General features: G+C 43.9%; 1 protein-coding gene across 1 annotated transcript in view; it reads right to left on the bottom strand.

Moving 5' to 3' along the window:
* The window catches only part of Jph1 (junctophilin 1), an 86,275-nt gene extending 73,279 nt beyond the window's left edge, over positions 1-12,996 (bottom strand). The window contains exons 1-2 of the mRNA XM_035439005.1: positions 12,618-12,996; positions 6,253-7,012 (exon numbers count right to left, since the gene is read on the bottom strand). Coding sequence (XP_035294896.1) covers positions 6,253-7,012; positions 12,618-12,996 — 1,139 coding nt within the window. The remainder of the gene's footprint in view (positions 1-6,252; positions 7,013-12,617) is intronic.
* Positions 12,997-13,647: the final 651 nt, after the last annotated feature.

Raw genomic sequence — 13,647 nt, 5'->3', positions numbered from 1 at the left:
GAACTCTTGGAGCATGTAGAGAAGATGAATCTACAGATCCAAAACAGCAGGACCTCCATGACACAGGACAAGGACAGGGTGTCCAGGAGGAGTCCCAATGAGAGCCCATTATCATGGTGTGGCAGAAACCAGAGCCTTGAGCCAGGCCAAAGACTCGTGGCAACTAACATTTTCAAGTAAAGATGAATGAACTAGAGGGTAAACTGTGTTTCTCAATGGTCCACACTACAGTTTTCAAAACATTCTTTTCCTTTCTTTCCTTTTCTTTTTGTTGTTGTTTTGGGGGGAGGTACAGGGGCAAATGCAAGGGGACAGGGAGATTGGAAAGCATGCTGTGAAAATCCACAAAGAATCAATAAAAGAAAAGAAAAGCAAAACAAAGAAAACAAACAAACAAACAAAAAAAACTACTTTGCTCACACTTAAGAACTTACTAGACACTCAGAGGAAGAACAGCAACAACAAAAATCATAGAAAAATTAACATGAAACTGGTCTTAGAAATATGGCATGAGGCCGGGTGGTGGTGGCTTTTAATCCCAGCACTCGGGAGGCAGAGGCAGGCGGATCTCTGAGTTTGAGGCCAGCCTGGTCTACAAGAGCTAGTTCCAGGACAACCTCCAAAGCCACAGAGAAACCCTGTCTTGAAACACCCCCCCCCCAAAAAAAAAAGAAATATGGCATGAGACTGTGTGTAGTAAGTAGCCTGTCATGCCAAGATTCTGAAGGCTGAGACAGGAGGATTACTAGTTAAGTCCAGTGTGGGCAACACAGCAGCAAGGCTGTCTCAAAAACACTAAGTAAACAAAAGCCACTAAGACAGCAGATAAAAACCAACAAATGAATGCAAACTTTTCATTCTAGTAGAATTTGTACATTTCAATGACTCTACTTTCCACAACCTGGCACAGAATGAGGAACTTCCCCCCCACCCCGCCATCCCCTGCCATCTAAAATCAGGAGTAATCAGTTTATTTTGGATCCATAACATGCACTGACTCATGGGTGACTTTGGATTTCAATCACCCAAAAGTGAAGTGTGAATTAAATGAAGTTTTTTTTTTTTTTTCAAAGGATTGACCTAGCTATCCTGGACAACTTCCTATGTCAGGCTCAGATATGATTCAGTTTAAGAAAATAGCTCCAAGAAAGAGGCAGAATAAGAGAAACTTTCAGGGGGAAAAAGGATAGCTGAATATCCTACTTTGTTGCTGTCAAATGCATAGAATGAACCAATGTTATTATAATCACTATGGATTGAATTCCTGGAGGTTCCTAATCTGTAGAGGAATTACTGTTTATTATTGGACCAGCTCAACTCCCACTGAGAAAGGAGATACCTTGTCAACATACCTCAAAGCCCTGTTGGTTTCATGAGGAAAAGGGGTACCTGTCTTACTCAATTCTGCATTTTCTATACTTCCTTGACTATCATGGCACAACAAGTTACTAGCACTACATTTTCTTCCTTCAAACTATAGTTCATAAATGCATGGTGAAACCATATCAGAAACCCTGGCAGTGTTCAAACTTTGAGTGATGAGAATTTAATTTAATTGACTGTTCCCTGATCAAAGCTCACTTTGGGGACACAAAAGGGACCAGAGCTACCAGTAGGGTCAGCTCCTCCCAATCCAGCTGGGAAGTGAGAGTCAACATATGATTGCCATGTAATGGCACCTAGATTAACATGGGAACTTAATCCACACAGAAGAGGATGGAGTGGGGAGGAGAAAATAGAGTCCTGTGTACCTTCCTTGGGAACATATATTGACATCTGAGTGAGAACTGAAGAGCTGGCCAGGGGGAGCCAGGGCAAAGCTCTGAAAGAAAGATAGTGATAGTGGGGAGGGGGTAAGAAACTGTAAAAGTATGGGCGGCAGTCTTTACAAATTCTACAGAAAAGTATGAAATCCACCCTGGAGTTCTGAAGACAGATACAGCAAGTTGACTTGTGCACCAAGTCACCTGAACCCAAGGCCCTCCTAATACTTTTGCTTCCATACTTCTGATATCCACTCTGCTGACAGCGGTACATCTGAGGCTAGCAGGGAGGAGAGGAGTGTTCCTTGGTTCATTGCCTGTCTAGATCATGTAATACTCTTGTCACTAGAAGTGCTGAGGGTGGTCTGGGTGAGGTTGATGGTGGCAGTACAGCTACTTGTTCTGTTCCATGGTTACTGACATCTCAAGATTGAAGCCTGGATAGCTCCACACCAGTGAGCCCCACTAGTTTCCATGAAACTGAATAGGACAGATGTGCAGAAGGAATAATTCCTGTGAGTGCTCTGACCACCATTGCCCTGCCTCTTCCTGAGGCTATTATAGGATAACACTAGCAAAAGCATTCATTTAGGTCCTTAGTGGCTCTAGGTCAGCTCTCTTGCCCCTCTCACACTCTTACAGTGTATCACCCCTCTTCTATGATGACTGTTTCCTGAGGTTCAGCCTAAGATAAAACTCTGCTTTTGTCCGAACTCCTCCCTGAATATCTATAAGTTTCTAAGTTTGGCTCTGTCAGAACCACTTCTCATTCACTCTTTCAACTAAATGCTTTCTCTTCCTTACAACATTTTTTTCTCAAGTATTACAAACCTCCTTGAACATCTTACTTCAGGAATTACTGGAGCCACAATGGAATAAATGGTGACTGAACAAGAAACAGGATTGACAGAACAAGGATGACTGAAGAAACTGCTAGAGAAAGAGCTAAGAGAATGGTCATGAGTGTTGGTAGCGGGTCATTTAGATGGACAGTGGGTAATCTTGGATGGAGCCTCATCTCTATCTCTGAATATGAGGGGAGTGAATCAGATATGATCTTAGAGCTATTCAAGTTCTGGAGCTGGGACCTTTAGTCTTCTCTACCCAAACAGACTTCTATAAAGCAGCACAATGCTGTAGGGGAGACATTCTTAGGTATAATGCTCTAAATATTTCCATGAGTCCAGCTGGTTAGGCCCCATCAAAGGGTAACCATGGATGAAGGAAAGACAAGGGGCCTGGGTTTGGGTGCTGGCATATTCTCCCTGGTTTGGAAGTCTCTCAGAGAGTATGCCATCTACATAGCAGGGAGGCTGAGGTCAGCCACTGGCATGGAAGCTTAGCAATGGCTAGGCATGCTTCCTTCTTGAAATAATCGCAGCTGCTCTCCTATCTAAGATTTCTTAAGCAACAGAGCTGAGACCTGTGTTAGTCACTGAAAATGAATTTACCCCAATCAAGACAAGAAGGGAAGAAAAAAATGTCACTTTTTTACAACACTTTTTGAATCAGAGCAGAACCTGAGGAAAAGTTCCATGGTTCAACAAATTATCAGCATCCCTTCTAGTTTTAATTTTAAGTTAAAACAATTACATTTTCCAATGTGTGCATATGTAAGCATGTATCTGAAGATCAGCAAAAAGTCTGCAGGAGTCGGTTCTCTCCTTTCCCCAAGTGGGTCTGGGGGATTATACTCAGGTCATTAGGCTTAGTGGTCAGTACTTTCACATACTGAGCCATCTCCCAGGCTCTAATTTTGACCTTTAAAGGGCTAATCTGCTAGTAAGTCATCTACACATTGTATATCTACTCTGTGGTATTTAATACCTACTAATATCATCAACCTTAAACAACTATTTCATGGGGAATATCAGTCAGTCAGCTACCTTCTTCAAAGATAAAGTCAAAACTCTGTGTTAAAGTATCTACTGCATCCAGGGCACTGGGAAATAAAAGAAGGTAGAAAAGTTTAGTTGAGAGTTTTTAATTTTTTTGTCTGTTATGTCATCTGAATACTAGCTTTATGTTGTGGGAAAACAAAAACACCTCATACAACTCCAGCCCTCTTTAAAAAAAAAAAATGAAGTGCATGGTTGAATACTGTGAGCTACAGGCACAGCGCTGCATGGACCTCTCAAACGGACACATTTTACACTTCCTCAACCCCAAACCCTCAGCCAGTGATTACTTAGCTCACCTAATTCCCTGACTACCACCATTCTGTTCTGTGTTTTACTTTGGCCATTTCAGATGATCCATGTAAGCAGCACCAAACAGTATTTGTCCTTCTGTCACTAGTTCATTTCATTTAGCATAATGCATTGAGTATTTTTAAGTTGCTAAATGAAACCTCAGCTGCTGAAAGTCTAAGGTCTAAAGATGCCTGGGCTATTGACTACATGACACAATATATCAACATATGACACAGTGTCCCCAATCCACATGCTACTCTCTCCAAGTGTTCCAACAGAAGATTGTGGCTCTGATTTGGGAAATCGTTTGATGATGCTAGGATAGTCAGAGATTGTCTCTGTGCCCCAAGTATACCCTTCAGTTAGGTATGTTTCTTATAATCTAACTCGTCATGAAAACCAATAGTTAGAATACATCCTTTGTGAGAGTGTCCTGCACAGGTTTATTTCCCATCCACTAAGCCTGAACTTGCCTGCAGTGTGCCACTAACTTGTAAGGAGAGCACGGAATGGAAGATTCCAGGAGTGCATTTAAAATTAGAGATTGGGGCCTAGCAAGCAAAGCATGCAGTGTCAGCTCTACAAGGGAGCTGAGGGCCAGCAAAGCCAGAGAGACTGCATGAGCCAAGTACCCTGAAATGTATGCAGATCTAGTGCTTAGCAAAGAAAACTGTTACACCAGAGGGTGCTCGGGAAAGGGTGCAGGAGAAATCTTGCATGGGCGTTTGAGGTGAAGAAAACTGTGATGTCTAAAATAATACAAAAAAGTGACTTCTTTTCACTTTCCAATTATTGTTTCAGATGCAAGAGTACTTGTAAAACAGTAGTATTCAAAACAAGGCAAACGAGTCTAGAATTCTTGAAGTGTTAAAGAACAACTATGAATTTACCACATTTTTGTGTATTAAAAGTTCAAATACTGGGGCTGGAGATGAGGCTCAGTGGTTAAGAGCACCTGCTACTCATGTAGAGGACCAGGGTTTGGTTCCTAGCACCCACACAGTAGCTCATGGCTGCCTATCACTCCAGCTCCAGCGCACCAGACATCCTCTTCTGACCTTGAGGGGACCCAGCATGTGGCACACATAACCTCATGTAGGCACTTACACATAAATAATAAATCTTTTAAAAAACTAAATTCCCTATGGTCCAACCAAAAGGGGTGGGCTTACTCTCTGATTTCAGTACTAAGAATAAACATCCAAAGGTGTGCTAATATTTTGTGGTTTCAGAGGAAAGTTTACTAAGGCAGATGAGTATTATTGAAGCAGAAGCAGGATTTTAAACATTCTATGCCAGATTTATGTCTCAAGTCACACATAACTATGGCCAGTCCTTAACCCCTAAAACTAAAACCTCCAAGCAAAACCAGCGCTGTCTAACTGATGGTGCTTATCCTTAGTAAAACTCTGTCCTTACAGGTGTCTCCATCCCTTGTGCTGAACCACGGAGCTTAGTTTCTAGAGTAAAACCTCAAGCACAGAACTCTACCATGCCCACATGCATCCCTCTGTCCACCTCTTACCAACCCGTTTTCTCCTGCTTATGCCAGCCCTCCTCTCAACTGCTCTACTTTCTTCCAACCTTGGCACACTAAGAATCCCATCTGTCCACGTCAAGTTCTCTCCACCCATTTCTTTTAATACACAAGTGATCTAATCTCTCCTGCACAGACTGGGGCGATGCTTCCCAACCTTGGCCTTCTGGTCTGTTCCTGTGGAGGAGCTCTGGCTTTTTCAACATCCATGCTAGATTTCATCCTCTCCCCTTTTGCTTTATCTTCTCCCAGACCTCTGCGTTTTTTCTCAAAGCTGATTCAAAAAGCCTCGAACAGAATTTTAACTCCCTAAGTTATAATAATCTTATTGAGGAGTTGTAACTGTGATCAACTTAATATCATAATAAAGGTATATAACCTGTATTGTAGGTATGTTTCTACACAAAGGGATATTATCACTTTAACACACAAAGCAGTGACAGTATTTCAGAGGCACTTTAAAAAATATTAACTTTCTGGACTTAGAAGGATTTCTGAATGAACTCCATCAGGTTGTTAAATATCAGGGACACAATTCAGAACAGAAAGATTGTCCCATGTGCCTTCAACATTTTTGAAAATGGTTTTTCACTCTCATTCTGTTGAAGTCAAATTTTCAGTCTTTTCTCCCCTCCCCCTCTAAGTGTACTGGGAACCTATTTGGCCATACCATCATCAGAAAGACAGAAAACTACAGTGTTCTGAAGAACCTCCATCCCTGCCTTAAGCCAAACCACCCACCCTGTCTGTATTCACATACCTTGAGTTTGCTATTTCCACTTTGGTTCTGGCCATGGCGGCAGCCCTTTGTGCGCCTTCAATCGCTCTATCCACCTTCTCCCTAGTTTTTGTATTTCTTATTGGTATAAGCTGCTTCCTTATTCCACGGACTAGGATATTATTTTTGTATTTTCCCTCTTCCTTGGAGCCATCGGGAAACACGGTGCAGCCGTACCCATGCCTCTTGTTATTGGCCCACTCGCCTTCATACTTCATGCCATTGGAGCGCTCGCTGATGCCGAAGCCATTGCGTTTATCGTTCTTCCACTCGCCCATGTAGGTTTCTGTGGTGGTGGCATCCACATGATCTTCCATAGCACAAAAATCACAGTCGACATCACCAAAGCTGATTGTGGAGTTGGCATCACTGGAACTGATTCGGCTCATGGCTGCATCGCTGCGGACCGAGCTGCGCTTGCTGGAGATGGAAGACTTGGATTCGGACTTGCGGAGTTTCATGCTACCAAGTAGGGAGCCCCGTCGGAAGAGGCCACCTTTCTTCTTGCCCAGCTCCGTGTCTGCGTGGAAGTTGAGCACGAAGCCGCCTCTCGTGCCAGCTGGGTTGTCTGCAGCAGCTGCAGCAGCATCGTGTAGCACACTACCATTGCTCTGTTCGCTGCGCAGGGAGGCCAGTGAGGTGCGTAGTGGGGAGCGGATCACAGTGGCCATGCCATATGGCACGCTCTGGCGCACGCCGTAGCCATGCCGCATGCCTCCAGCCCACTGGCCCTGGTAGGTACCTTCGAGAGAGCAGATTGGCAAGAGCGTGTGAGTTTTTGAGGACGGCATCTGCATAGTGAGAGAACAGTACCCTGGGCAGGAAGGGCCGGGGTCAAATTCAACACACTTCGTGAGGGCAACCCTGATTAACACTTTTCATTCACCTGTGAATGGCTACCTGGTGACTTGGATTTTTTTTTTTTTTTTTAGACAGGGTTTCTCTGTGTAGCTTTGGAGCCTATCCTGGCACTCGCTCTGGAGACCAGGCTGGCCTCGAACTCACAGAGATCCGCCTGCCTCTGCCTCCTGAGTGCTGGGATTAAAGGTGTGCGCCACCAACGCCCGGTGGTGACTTGGATTCTTATGGTTTTAATCTATAAACTTTTCTGATAGCCAGACTTCTGCTTTTTATTTAAAAATTTTTATGAATGGTAGGCATGCATAGGAACCACAATTCAGTGAGTGTGTTTATCTGGAAATTGAACATAAGACGTTATATACACTAGGCTAATGCTCCACCAGTGAGCTACACACTCAGAGCTGCGAATTGTATTTTCTCAATACAAATAGAGTGATCATTGAAATCACCTTTTTCCTTCTGAAAGCATCAATGACCTTAGTGAGGCAGTGCCACGGTAGAAAAAAAAAATATTCTAGTCATGGTTTCCAATGAAAGTTTTACTAATTTGGCTGAAAAATGGCTTTGAGGTCTTTTCCCAGTACAACATTCTAAAAAGCACAAATGTTTAACACTAGTAACAGTGATCGGAATGCTTATGATACGGGTTTTTCTAACAAGCTGTCTTGGCTTTTCTATGACATGAAACATTCTCTACACTCAGGGAAGAGCAAGCTGAGGATTGATATGAGTGAGTGAGAGTGTGTGTGTGTGTGGTGCCCAGTAGCATATTACTTGCCAAATTTGTTTTCTCCTGGACATTCTCTATATGGCTCTCCCTAGTCTCTGCCAAAGCATTGACAGTCTCACCACACACCACAAATACCTGAGGGCAGGACCTGATTCTCAAAGGAAGGCAAATGTTTCAAACTCATCATGGATTATGAATCCTGTGGTCTCTGTGGTCCCCGGCTGTCTGGAGACTATGTTTATAGAGCCTGAATGAACTGATGGGATGAAAAAAACTTTAAAAATCTTTGAAGAATACTTGACAGTGTACATTAAAATTTTGCTGATCCAGATCACTTTTCAATGAATATTGTACTTTAAAAAGTCTAATAAGAATATAAATATATATAGTATAATGAGGATATAAATATAAAAAAGAATAAGATATAAAAATATTTTCAGTGAGTTTTTCTACTTAATAATTGAAGATAGTTTAAAAAATATCCTGGTAAGGGTTTTTAAATATTCTTTAGAGGAAAGGAAGGCTAAACTAAGGAGCTTAGAATTTTTGAAGTCAAGCTCATTTCCTTTAATTAAAGGCAAATTTTACATCCTTAGTATGACCCCAGAGCAGCTATCTAGAAGAAATTTTAAAATGCAATTACTTTGGTGTTATTGTTAACAATTTCCAATGTCATGACTATAATCTGTTGATCTTGTTCTGTTTTTTATTATACTTTGTATTTGACAACACCTTGTAGGATTTGAGTGATTGGGATGCATTTATTTTTTAATGCAACAAGTGCTAATTCCACTGGGGTACTGTTATTTCTTAAGTTGGTATCTTATTATGTAGATTGGCCTGGAACTCTCAATCCTATGTGAGCCTTCTAAATGCAGGGATTACAAGGACATATCACCATGTCTGTCCAAGATAGTGGTTTTAATAGGAACTGTTCCCAAGTAAAAGGTTTGGATTAATTTCAAGACTATCTTCTCCCCTTTCTCATTCTGATATATTTACATCTTATAAACTGACAACGGGGAGGGGGGCAACAATGAAATACCATGGGGTCGGGTACTATGACTGCCATAGTCTAAGTAGACGAGAAGTCTTAACTTCATATCCATGAACTTCTGATGGGGTGGGCACAGCTCTCAAAACAGGGTACGATTGTTACATACAAAGATTTCTGAAGCTATTTATGGGGATGCATGTCTGCAATCCCAGCACTTGGAAGGCTGAGGCAGGAGGTTCATGTGTTCCAGGATAGTCTGGGCTACACAGCTGGACCCTATCTTTAAAAAGTGGGGTTTTTTTGTTTGTTTTGCATGATAATGAGCTTCCTATGGAATAACAGCTATCTCCAAACACTGCTGCCCCAACAGGAAAAGACAATGACTTATTAGAAACTTCCAACGTTGACTTTTCCTAGATAAAATCTAAATAGTAGGATGAAAGCTCTACAACCTTATACATAGACTAAAACAAATTCTGTTAAAATGCTATATTCCTATCATTCTAACTTTTCTATAGAATGAGCTTGCTAAAATAGTTTGTAAAGATGCTATTTGGTGTAAGTATTTATGCTTTTAAAACACAACCATCCCATCTTAGTAGCTCGTAAACATCAATGGAAAAACTAATGGCCCTTTCCTCCAAATGACAGTTCCAACATCAAACCAGCAGTTAGATGTTCCAAAGATCTGCTTCAATACTCAGGCTGTTTAAAGACAGCAATAATTAGAAGGTTTAAATATCTCTGGAACTATGAAATAGGACCCTGGCAGGGAACAAAGGTATTTGCCACCTTTCCTTTCTGTGTTGTTATACTATCACACTATGGAAGGGAATTCCCCCAGGATATCCAAAGCACTACTAGAAACCAGTTTGTTCAAATTCTATATGGTTGATCTCAAGTTTGAAAGAGGTTTGGTTTAGTTAATGAACCTAGAAAACAGAATCTCTTTCTTTATGATGCAGGTGGTCTCCAAGTTCTTTTGTTCATAGGGAGGTTTGATTTACTGTTCCCCATCCCTAAATTCCAGTGCATATTTAACATGAAAGCAATTTTTTTTCAGGTTCTGTTTTAAATTGTGTTCATTTGGGAGCTGATTTTTAAAGATCTGTCCATCTTAACTGCACAATAGTGTAATGGATGGCATCCAGACTGGAATGAATTTTAGTCAAACTTGGACTGCTGTGTGCCAAGTTAAAGTATATGCTTTGGAGGGCTACGTGCAACTGTAATCCTGCAAACAAAACAAACAAAAAACCCATGGGTGAGGGGAAGACACAGCTCTGTTGGTACAGTGCTTGTCTGGCATGAATGAAGCCTGGATTCCATCCCCACATGGTCCTGGAGAGGTAGAGGCAGAATGTTTATAGTTCGAGGTCATCCCCAGCTTGAAACTAGCCTGGACTACAAGTGACCCCAATTCAAATACATAAATAGAACAATGGGTCTTTCTAGATATCTTCCATAGTTTTATAACAGATTTTTTTTAAAAAAAGTATAGCAGATCAGAATTTGCACAAAAATATCTGGGAATCTAGACTTGGATTTCATGAATACGATGCATTTAGTTCTTAGTATTTAGGGAGTTTCTATTTCAGCAACACTTTACACAGAAATTTCTAGTGAAATAAAGTGATACTTCTCACATGGAATTATAACTTCCTTCTCTATTGTCTCCAGAAATACATGGGAAGGGAGACAGAATTCAGCTAACTCTTAGGAATAAAGAAGCTGATGCTCCCACTTGGAATAAAAGCTTTGCATGAATAAATTATAGCAATATAGCTCTGTTCAGGCCATTTTTAAAAATTATGGGCTTTCTAATAAAATGTGGTGATGTGAGAGAAATCAGGAAGTTGACTAGCACAGAGTAGGTATTCAAAAGGGATCTACGTGTTTAATTTTTTTTTCTGACTATAGCACAACAGGTTTTCTTTCTTTTGGTAGAAAAAGAAAACCACAGTGCTATGATGATGCCAAATTTTGTCTTTTTAAATTTTCAAAGTTGGTTTAAAACAGAAGGCAGATTATTCATAGTCATTTGGAGGTGTATTTGGCCTTCTACAAACACAAGACACAAAAATGGCTTTTACCGTGTCCTATGTTTTGATTACTAGGCATAACAAATACTCTAAACCACCAGGTTTCACTTAATGAGTTTTAACTTTTAAAAGAAGCCTATGTTGTAATTAAGTTATAATAAAAACAAGCCTATTTTATAATCTTCAAAATAAGGGCTATACAATGGTCACATTAAAAAACAAACTTTCCAATGTTGAGCACAGTATATTGTTATATTAGAGCTAGGGCTTCGAATCAAATCCAGTCTCAGACATTCACAAGGCTGTCAACCAAGGCATTTTCTGGTGCTTCCAAACATTTAAGACTCCCTTGTTAACTACCAAGGCATGCAGGGCTTGGCCCATAGAAAAGTATTAAGACCCTCCCTTTAATCCATGAGAACCATAGCCTTTATTTATACTGTAGGGTGAAAAGCTGTCTTTTTAAAAAAACAAATCCTACCATTCTGCTGTTTTGCATTTGAAACACGGCCCAAGTGTTCTGAGCAAATGAAGTGTACAAATTGTATAAGCTTTTATATAAGCAATCGCATAACGGGATTTCAGTGGGCTGGAGAAACTTTTAATTGGATCCCTTTAATATCCTCCAACTCTGAAGCGGCTTAATTCCAAAAGGTGACATAGCCTCCTACAATCCTTTTCAATTAAATATGATTATGTTTATTATCAGAAAGTGCATTTTGCCAAAGCATAAGCCACTCATCTCTTTCGGTTTTGTTTTCAAAGAAATTAATCAAGTTTTGACACCTGTTTCACTAATGTATGCTCTTCCTAGAGAGAAAAATGAATCCTGACCTATAATAAACACAATTATATGGCAAACGTTGTTAAATAGCATCCAGGTGTGTTTAACACCCTTTAATGAATAACAGGGATATAGCATTCTCTTTAACTTCTTTCTTTCTTTCTTTCTTTTCTTTCTTTCTCTTTTTCTTTCATGGCAACTCTGTCGCTTTTTCCTAAAGCATGTTCCCAGTAATTTGCCCAAAGCTCTCCAGGTCTGCAAAGATTTCAGTTCTGCTGATTCAAAGTACTTTAAGGAGCCAAGTGAAAGTTAGGGAGAAAATTGGGAATTTCACCTGATTTCAGGGGTCAATTCACTGCCCGTAACTAGGACTCTTCATAATACACCCTCCATAAGGTCCAACTCCCCAACATCTTACTTATGGGGTTCTGGCTTCTTCTATCTTTAGGCTAACTAGAGGACCAGAAGCGAAATACGAGACTCCACGTGAAACCAAACCGTGGGGCGGTCAGCACCGACAGGCAGCAGAGCAGCCCAAGGCGTCGGTCTAACTTCACCAGAGTGGCGATTTCAAACCCGGCCCGGAGAGGGAGGGATCAGGAACGTAATGTGACGGGCTCAAGTGACAGCGTCCTCTCTTCTGCCCAACCCTCCTGGTGGCAGCGAGGAGCTGGCCCCCACCAGGTACATGCACGCCGAACTCCCCGGGTGTGGACACTCCGCTCGCCCGGGGAACCAGGTCGGAGCAGACCCTCGCGCCCCACCCGCGTACCCACGCAGTCTTGCGGGGGATGGGGGATGGACAGAGGGGTGGGAACCTCCCCAGGTGTTTTGGCGGGTTTCCGGACACGTGCGCCTCGCGTCCTCCCCACGTCCCCGCAGCCCCGGAGAGCCCACCGCGCTAGCTCGCAGAAGCGCCACGACGTCGCTCACCTCCGTCCCCGTAGGTCTCTACGCCGTACCCGTCCTGCAGCCCGTTACTCCAGGTACCCTCGTAGCGGGCGGGGGTGCACAGGCTCTGCCGGACCCCGTAGCGCCCCTTGAAACCATGTGACCACTCCCCCCGGTACATCCACTTGCCCTTCGTCTCCACCCCCAGCCCGTGCCGCTTGCCCTGCGCCCAGTAGCCCTGGTAGGTGTTGCCGCTGGGCCAGGTGTAGCCTCCGACCACCTCGAAGCCATGCGACCAGGAGCCAGAGTACTCTCCCTGGCCCTTGGGCCCCGTGCAGATGCCATGCCCGTGCGCCTTGCCCTCCTCCCAGCCTCCGCAGTAGGTGCCGCCATCGTCGAAGTCGAACCTTCCGCCCGTCATTCGGGGGGCAGCCCCGGCGCGCTCGCCGCGGGGGCACGGACGCGGGCAGAGCTGGGCACGGCAGGGTGTAGCTTAGGGGTGGGGGCCCGGCGGGCGAGCTCACGACTGCGCCCCGGGCAGCTCTCACAGCCGATCGGCTCCAGTCCGACGCCGCCCCCGTCCTCCCCTCCTCTTTCGCCTCCGCCACCGCCGCCTCTCGCCGCCTCCTCCGCCGCCGCCCCGGCCAGCGCCGCGCGCGAGAGGACAGCCCAAGCTCCGGAGCGGACCTTCAGCTGCTCCCGCCCGCCCACGTGAGCCGGGCACCGCCCCGCGCCCGCCCCTAGTCCCCTCCCTGGGCGCCGAGGCCCGGTCCCACGACGCGCCCGCCCGCCCGCGGGCCCTGCCCCCAGCCCTCCGGAGCTGCGCTTCCCAGCCGGCTGGCTGGAGCGCGAGCTCTGGACGCACGTGTGTGTCCGCGCAGTAGGACCTGGGTGGGAGGGCTAGTGTAACTCTGGGAGGTGCGACCGTCAAGCCTGTGGATGAAAGCGCGACTGGTGGTGTGGGGGCCAAGCTCTGGGCTGCGGGAACCTCCGGTGTTTAGGGCTTTTCAATTGTGTTAAATCTCTGTAAGTGAGGCCACGTGTGTGATGAGGGGAAAACTCGTATGCGTGT

Source organism: Cricetulus griseus, chromosome 2, assembly GCF_003668045.3.
Source record: "Cricetulus griseus strain 17A/GY chromosome 2, alternate assembly CriGri-PICRH-1.0, whole genome shotgun sequence".
Taxonomy (NCBI): Eukaryota; Metazoa; Chordata; class Mammalia; order Rodentia; family Cricetidae; genus Cricetulus; species Cricetulus griseus.
This window is presented reverse-complemented; position numbering and strand designations above follow the sequence as displayed.